This window comes from Haplochromis burtoni, unplaced genomic scaffold (genome assembly GCF_018398535.1).
Source record: "Haplochromis burtoni strain Fernald_Lab_line unplaced genomic scaffold, NCSU_Asbu1 Contig_1335, whole genome shotgun sequence".
Taxonomy (NCBI): domain Eukaryota; kingdom Metazoa; phylum Chordata; class Actinopteri; order Cichliformes; family Cichlidae; genus Haplochromis; species Haplochromis burtoni.
In genome coordinates, this window is record NW_024583696.1 from 1 (window position 1) to 8,671 (window position 8,671).

General features: G+C 40.8%; 2 protein-coding genes across 2 annotated transcripts; both read right to left on the reverse strand.

Moving 5' to 3' along the window:
* Nucleotides 1–60: 60 nt before the first annotated feature.
* LOC121813252 lies at nt 61–6,688 on the reverse strand. Its single transcript, XM_042216899.1, has 2 exons — nt 325–6,688; nt 61–205 (listed from the first exon to the last, which is right to left on the reverse strand). Exon 1 carries the CDS (start codon nt 6,599–6,601, stop codon nt 332–334), a length of 6,270 nt encoding a protein of 2,089 aa, XP_042072833.1. The 5' UTR covers nt 6,602–6,688; the 3' UTR covers nt 61–205; nt 325–331.
* A 733-nt stretch (nt 6,689–7,421) lies between these two features.
* LOC121813253 (chromatin assembly factor 1 subunit p90-like) lies at nt 7,422–8,401 on the reverse strand (the record flags this gene model as incomplete). Its single annotated transcript, XM_042216900.1, is given in 1 exon segment — nt 7,422–8,401. A coding segment is annotated over 1 exon segment (869 nt), but the record flags the coding sequence as incomplete, so codon positions are not given.
* Between the last annotated feature and the right edge of the window lie 270 nt (nt 8,402–8,671).

Below are 8,671 nucleotides of genomic sequence, written 5' to 3' on the forward strand. Positions count from 1 at the left end.
TCATAAGTTTGCAATCTACATTAAGCTATAATGGCTAAACAAGCAGTTAGGACTTTCTTTTTTTCTGTGATAAGCACAAAAATTAAGTTAAAATTAAACCAAAGGCACAGAGATATCTGATAATGATGATTAGGCAGGTGGAAGATCTCCAGGTTTTCACTGTACTTCATTTGCTTGTAAGAGTCACATTCTCTTCTCTCGCAAACTGAAAAGAAAACAGAAATCCACCCTGGTCAGATGCTTACCACAATGCATGCTACTCCAGGTACCTCCCATCCCTTTCATTATGAATCACAAATAATATGATGTAAAATTTGATGTTACCTTTTCATCAGAGGAGGTTGGCAACGTCTTTCCTGTGTGGATCGTTTTGATCTTTGTAGCCCTGGTTAACAATCCAATTATTAATAGTAGTTAGATGGTCATCTGTCATAACACCTTTGTTTTTAAGCTGGTCAGACCATTCCTTTACCATCTTTTCACTGTGGTGTGGAAAACTTTTTTCAAAATCTTTAAGTCTGCTTTTGCTTATATTTGGTTTCTGAAAGTTTTTGAAGTTCCTGCTACTATCCAACCAGAATCTTGGCATTGAACCAAGGATTGTCAGCTTGAAAGTACCCACAACATCATCATTACTTATGGCTGCAGCCAAGAGGTCTCTGAAGGCTTGTGATTTTGTACTGGGAAATTCATAATGTACTTCTGCAGGCACATAAACTGTTGGAAGTTCACGGCCATGAGAACTGTCCACTTTAGAAATGAGATTTCGATCCAGAGGAGATGAGTTTGTTGCCACTTCAAGCATGGCTTCTGCTAATCTGCTATTCTGGTTCAATTTTCTGGCATTCAATATGCTACTCACTGGTGGCTGGTGATCTGCATTGATGAACTTTCCAGTTCCTTTATTTTTTTTTGCATATTTTTGCCAATGTTTGTATTTTATTACTTTTCCAACTTCTTCCTGGCGTAACTTTTTGCTTTCTTTTATGGCATTTCTGGGTCCAGCTCCCTCTAACATGTACCAGTCCCCTCCCCTGATCGTTTTAGTTAATTCTTTCCGCTTGATGAAAGGCTCCCATTGGCCTGGGTGTCTGAGGAGAGCATCAGCCTCCACAGATCGAAGACGATTTGCTTCCAAAGTGATCTCTTCTTCACTGGCTTGTGGTTTCATTCCACGTGCCAAAGCATGAAACAAACAGCTCTTGCCTTTGTTGTCTATGCTCACTGTCTGGTTATTGATGTGCACATCATAATGGCCATTGGGGTATTGGTCACTCTTTGGTCTGTAGATCAGGGTCACAGTTTGATTGGCATGTCGAGTGTCTGGGCTCAGCTCTTGCATTTTCGTAAGTCTTCCATTGCTGTCCTCTGTTAGGATGACAACTTTAGTGCCAGTGGCTTCTGACAGGACTCTGATATCAAGGATGGTGCCTGCAGTCGTGGAGTTCTTGATGTTTTCAGCATGTGATTGTGAGCGCTGACATGCATGTCCTTCAAAGTTGTGTTTAGAATTCAGTTTTATTGGCATGTATGCAATGTAGTTTTTGTTCTGTCCAGCTCTGAGATTTTCCTCTGTTCTGTCACTCTCTAAACCCTTTCTCACATATTTACCAATAACACCATTTGCCTTGTCTTTAACAATAGAAACAATGTGACTGGAGACCTTCTGGTGGAAAACTTCTACCAAAGCATCAGCCAATAAAGTACTAATGGTGCTGGCTAAATCCTGCTTGAATTCTTTCAGCAGTTTAATGTCTTCTGCAGAAAGATCACTTACATTCACAGTCTCTGATTTTTGTTGCTTTTCGTTAAATATTTTCAGCTGTTCATGAAAATTTGAAAAGAACTTTTCTGACAGGCTGAGCACTGCACTGATGGCTTCTCCTGCCAGTGTGACCATGTGGACACCTTGTATAACTGTCAGAATTGCTTTTGCTTTTTTTCCAGTGTGTGATTTAGCTTTTTCAATCACTTTGTAGAGGGATGAATTCAGTTTGTTCTGCCAGCTGAGGTCTGCATAGAATGGCTGTATTGCAGTTTTGCTTAACTCTCTGAAAACGGCCAGCAGCTCTTTCTTTCTTCTCTCGTCATTCAGGAGATCATGAAGTTGTTTTTTGTCCTCAAGTTGTGAAAGAATAATGAGATCTACTAATGTAGATGGAGGCTCTTTTTCTATTTTTAATTTCACTTCGTGATCAGTTCTCTCTTTCACCTTGCTTTTGATTTCTTCTAATATTCTTTTAATTATTTCATCTTCTGCCTTTCCCAGTGCATAGGTGACTAATTCTTCTGCAAATTTTTTAGCTGTGTGTTTTACTGCATTCTTCATATTTGCCTTTAAAACAGCACTGAAGCCATCTTTAGCTTGTCTAGAGAGAAATTGTGGCATTGACTTAAGCTGTTTGCCAAATTTAACCAAGGTTTTAAAACATTTGAAGCCCTTTGATATCAGTTTTCCAACTCCGAACCCAATGAGAGAGACACCAATAGAAATGGCTTTGTCTATAGCCCATGACTTCCAGCTGAATTGTCCTGTCACCATGGCCTCAATACCAGTGATGCAGTCTGATATTCCCTCAATAATGAGTCCCATTCCAACTTGAGCAAAGGTGCCAAATGTAATTGCAGTGAGCAGTGCTCCTCCAACAATCTGTAAAACTCCAAGAGAGAATACCAGCAGACCTTCCCATGAGAAACGAGGTTTTTCTTCCACAGAAAATACATATTTCAGACCTCGTCTGTAGAGATTGTGAGCTTCATCTTGGAGATCTTCATCAGCATCTGAAAATAGTGAGAACATCGGGGATTTTGGGGCCATTCCATCTCTCCCTTTCTCACTTATTTCTTCTAACTTTTGGATAGCCTCGGTAATGTTTTTGTCTAAATAACTATACATTGTGGACCTGGTTGTTAACTGTTTTTCAAGGCTGGTTGGGTTGCTGTTGGCTGAGTTTGCAGAGGACAATTTTACAAACTGAAGACAGACTATTAGTTCCTCACTGAGAATCTTCAAAGATTCCTGTGCCTTCATTAGATCATCTATGGCCTTAGTGAGGTAATCTGCTTTCTTTTGTTGTATAGTACAGTATGCATGATTGTAAAAAGCTACAGCTGCCCAGCTTTCATCCTGTTTCATGGCTTTTTCAAACAGTCTGGCTGCAATATCCCACTTTTTTTCATCCAGTGCAATATTTCCAAACTTGATGTAGTGATAAATGCTGGAACATGGTGAAGTCTTACTTTCAGACTGACTTTTTGCCTTTGACAAATCAGCTTTCAGACTCACTTGCAGTTCATTTCTTTTCAACTGATCAATTTCTTCTGATTTAGTTTGCAGCCAAATCGCCCAGAACTCATTCATGATGGCAACAACAGCTCTTTCCTCATCTCCATCAGTGGTGTCATAAATATGTTGAAGTGTTTCACAGTATTCTGAAAACAGGTCCTCCCGCAGTTTCATCTCAGCAACATCGTTCATCATGTGACTTATCTTTTCTGCTGCAAGTCTGTCTCTTGTGCTCTTGGCTTCCTCCAGAGAGGACACTGTGCTGAAAGATGGCTGCAGGTGTTCAGTGGAAATGATTATCTGAGCAGATCCAGGTTTACCTTTGCGTGCAGTTCGTCCAAAAGCCTGGAGTTCCACTCTTGTGTTCTCAGAAAGGAAGGAGAGGATCACAAATAACCCTCCATTATTGTTCACCTTTAGGGACACTTTTATGTCTGTGCCACGGCCGGCAAGGTTTGTGGCAACAATGACATCACCAGGAAGAAGCTCCTTGTCTATTTTACTCAAACTGTCTCTGTCACTGTGGCAGTAGAGAATCAGTTTTTTACTTGGGATGCTGCTCTTCAGCTCTTCGTAGATCTCTTTGGCTTTGTTTATAGTTTCACAGATCACCAATGCTGCTCTTCCATCTCTGTATGAATTTGGGGAAATCTGAGCCATGACCACATCTTTTATTTCAGATTTCCATTCTTCAGCTGTTTTTTTCAGAGTACCTTTGACCTCAAATAACTTCTTCCTGCTGAATGTTGGTATTTTGCACACAGAGAGATTTGGATACAGGTCCTGCAAAAACTGAATGTCTGCTTTGCTCCCCAGTGTTCCTGTTGTTCCGTATATTTTCCCCTGGTATTTCTCAAAAAAGGAGATGTTGGAAATGTAGTTTGTCACTGTTGAAATTGTGCTCAGTTTGACTTGGTGTTTAATCTCCACAAACTGCTGCAGACCATCCCCCCATTTCTTATTCAGTTCAACAATACCAGTGGATCTGAAGTCCACTGGACAGACGTTGTCATTTTCTACGACATATTCTCGTCCTTCTTTCAGTAACATTGCCAGAAAGGCATTCTGAACCCACACTGAGACTTTCTTCTCCACCAGAGTCTTCAAGAATCCAGGAATGCTGATTTTGTCTTTATTGTTTTCACATGGGGTGTACTGAATCCTCTCAGAGATCAATTCTGCAATGGGCTTGATGAGAACTTCTTCTGACTCATAGAGAGGACAACACAATCCTTCCTCCAAGACAAGAAATGAAAGCTCTGGGATGTCCCGGTCATTATATGGACTGCACTTTTGAAGACAGAGCAGTCCCTTGTCATCTAGCGTGTAAACAGTAAAGCCGTAAGGGACATAGTCCTCAATTTCTTTGAAAAAGTCAACCATAGCATCCTGACTCACTGTTTTCAGTTTACTGAGAATTTCATGGTTTTCACTCTTGTAGATATCTTCTGAAAATCCTTTTGGCACAATGTTGGATTCTTCAGCAATAGTTAAAATAGCCATTGGATCACTAATTTCAGTGTCTTCTGTGTTCATTGAGTCATAGATAGCCTTGAAGAATGAAGCAGGAGGACCTCTTACAAATGTCTGATGTCCTGTAGATAGGAAGCCATACTGACTGACGTGGCTCCAGATCATGGTGAGAATAATGTTCAGGTGCTGCATGGACACCATGGGGCTGGACAGGTATGTCAGCTGCACTCCCTGATCCAGCAGCAGTGAGTCCACTTCATCGATAATGATGCACTGAAAGTTACGATCAGCCCTCACATCCTTCATCTCAAATATTTGGCGAAGGTGATCAGCAGCAAAGGCTTCAATGGTTCCATAGACCACGTCCTTCTGATAGCATTCTTTCCGATCTTTATCCTCATTTTTATTTGTGTTTGTGTCGACTGTAATGCCAAAGTATTTGTAAAATTTGGACCATTCTTCAGCATCTCTTTGACATAACACAGAGGAGCTGGACACCACATCCACCTTTTCACCTCTAAGCACACGCAGCACTGCAAACATCGCTATGACACAAGACTTCCCTTCTCCAGTTCCCATCTCCAGGAGCTTCCCAGTGTCAGACAAGGCCAACAGGCACCAGCTTATCATCTGAGTGGTTCGTGGAAACCACTTCCTTTCATCTTTGTGGAGGTGTACAGCATTGCATAAGACTGCAAGGATCTCCTGAAGGTCCTCAGTCTCCATGCTGTGACTCAGAGTCCTAGCTCGCCGTATATCTGTGTGATTTTTAATTTCACCAGTTTTGATTAAGTTTGTTACATGAGTTACTATGTTGTATGATTTACTCAGTGTTTGTCCATCAATTTCTTTCATCTGCTGTATTTCATAAAAAAGGTTGTCAATGCTTTCAGTTTTCTCATCTTTAAGGCTCTTTTCCAGATGCTGGATCAGATTCTTAGTTGTGCATGAATCTATGAGCTCAAAGAGAGATTTGTTGTTTTTATCTTTCCACTTGGAAGAAACCCGATATGTTTCCACCAAATGTAAAATCTTCATGATGGAAGTAGAGCCTTTATCATGATGGTGGACAGTTAATGCTTCAAGAAACTTTAAGGCCTCTACTTGTGACCAAAGCCTTTGTTCTCCAAGATTTGAAACCATCTCAAAAACTCCTTTAGTGTCTTTTTTTGAGTCTTGAAATTGTTCCACACAGGCAAATAAAATCTCCAAACATGATGTGCCTGCAGGAAATGTCATGTTTTTAATATCTTTTATTTCTTCAGTAAAGACTCGTAGGACAGTCTCAAGAAACGTCAAAATGAAGACCTCATTAGAAAGCAATTCCTTTCCAGCGATTTTCTTTGAGATTTTTATGATTTTACTTTCAGTGATCGTGTCCTTGTTTAGATTGCTGTGGAGCACCTGAAAAAGGGCCTTAATGAACATGTGTATCAGTCCCACATCTTCACTGTGAAATGTACTCATGAGGTTCTGCAGGACCTCTGCAGCAAACACCAGGGAGTCATTGTCTTTGAGTCTTGAAAGTTCCAGAGCATGCAGAGCACTGAGACTTTGTTTTTCAATGATGAATCCACGACTCATCTGAGGGTTCCCTGTTTCCATTGCCTCTATGCCACGCTGAATGTAATCAGACACAAAATCATCAATTGTACCATAAACAATGTCTGCTTCATAGACATCCTGGAATGATGGATGAGTCTTCTTCATGTTTGTGTTAAGTGAAATGTTAAGGTGCTTGTAGAAGTCAGACCACTCCTTTGTTTGCTCCTCTGAGTGAACATCAGAGCTCAGCACAATGTCCAATTTGTTTCCCATGCAGACTTGCATGGCTGCAAACATGGCTGTAACACATGGGTCTTCTTCCACACCAACCAGTTGTACCACTCGACTTTTCTGAGTCAGCACCAGTCCACACCACCGCACCACCTACCTCACTGTGGGCCACCAGCCTTTTATATGAAACACTGCTTTGCAGAGCTGACACAGACACTTCTGTATGTTGTCTGCATTCAAAGATTCACATTTAAATGAATCTTTATTAAAAGGTTCTTCTTTTGGTACATTTTCTGTATATTTCAGGACACCAGTGTTAATGTTTTTTATCATATCAATGACAGAGTCATCCAAATTCCACAACATCTTTACTTCTGCTAAAACTGTAGTTACAATGCTCTCATCGTTTCCTCTTAGAGTCTTTTGGAAATCCTGACAAAATCTCTCAGGAGCAGCATATTCAAGGAGCTGGATTAGAGAGTGCCCACAGTCATCTATCCAGTCTGGTGGTATGTCATACACTTGTACCAAGGTAAGGATTTCAGTTATGGAAGCATCATCTGCATATTTCTGTGACAGTGCTTTAAGCAGAGTGACTGCCTCCATTGGAGTCCATTGGTTTCTTTGCACAAGTTTAAGGAGCATTTCAGTGGATTCTGAGTGGGCTTCTTTTCCATTTAGATCTGTGAGTGTGGATAAGAGAAGCTTTAAACACTGGATTTCCATCTTTAAAGTGAACACAGAGGCTCTGCTGACTGTACTCTGCAGTGATGATGTGAGGGTGCTCAGGAATTCAATTACAAAGAGGTTCTCAGTGGAAATCTCATATTCTGCCCATTGTTTGGCTATTAGAACTGTATCATTATTAAATCTTTGATGGTCACTAAAAAAGTGCATCAGGTTCAGATACAGGGCTTGAGTCAATAGGAAATTCTCAAAAACAGTGCATGCTGATTGGCTGATGGATTCCACTAGGGACTGCATATGATTGGAGATGGTGTGTAAGGAAACTTCTTCAGATATCTCCAGAGACAGAGCACAGAGCTCTGTGATGAACACCTGAGTGTGCTGCAGAGTGCTGATGGATGGAGGAGCATTAATCCACTCATCAAACAGAAGTTTGTCCAGGACTGAAAGGATCTCACTGAGCTGATCAGCTGTCAGCTGAGTGAGACTGAGACTTGAAACCTCACCACTGCATTTTGTAGTAAGAATTTCAAGAAGCTCATCACTGCCACTACCTGATTCATCGTTACCTTTAAAGTCATCCAGATGCCATATTAGAACATCTTGCTTGGATTCATATTCATGAGAAATGTGGCTGCTCATTTGCTTCTCAAGCTGCTCTTTGGCTTGTTGGTGAGATTCTTGTAGTCTTTGATTCTCTTTCTTCCTCTCCTCTTCTCTTCTCCTCTCTTCCTCTCTCCTCTGTCTCTCCTCTTCTCCTTTCCTCTTCTCCTCTCTTCTCCTCTCCTCCTCTCTTCTCCTCTCCTCCTCTCGTCTCCTCTCCTCCTCTCGTCTCCTCATTTGCTCTTGATCTCTGATTGGCTTATTAAAGCAATATTCACACTCATATGCGTCATCGTGACCAACTGGTCTGTAGTATTCACCTCTATTGAACACATATATGACTCGACCATGAATCTCAGTTTTGTAAAGGTCATTGAATGATTTGCATGGAGGCAAGACTCGATAACATTTGCAGCATCTAAGGTTATTGCCCATGTTACTTTCTTTTGGGACCTGGTTCCCCATTTTGATGACTTCAGCAAACAAGTTGTGGTTACCTGAAAGATAAGAAAAAAAAGAGGGATTAAATGATCACAGACTCCACTTTGTTTTATCCAGTAAGGCAAGGCAAGGCAAGGCAAATTTATTTGTATAGCACAATTCAACAACAAGGTGATTCAAAGTGCTTTACAGAGACATTAGAAACAAAAACAAATAAAAAGTATGATTTAAAATTGATTAAAACAAGCAAACAAACAAACTAACTAAACACACACATTTCACACCTGTTTTCGCGATCTGAACCCTTATCGTAAGGGGAGCTACCAGTCCTTCTGTGGACGAGCTACTTTCTATTTTAAATTCCCTGAATTTAAAATACTCTCTAGACCCAGTCTAGACCCAGCT

What these genes read in the sequence shown, in the direction of transcription:
- LOC121813252 (XM_042216899.1), bottom strand. Translation starts at nt 6,601, where the DNA reads ATGTTTGCAGCCATGCAAGTCTGCATGGGAAACAAATTGGACATTGTG.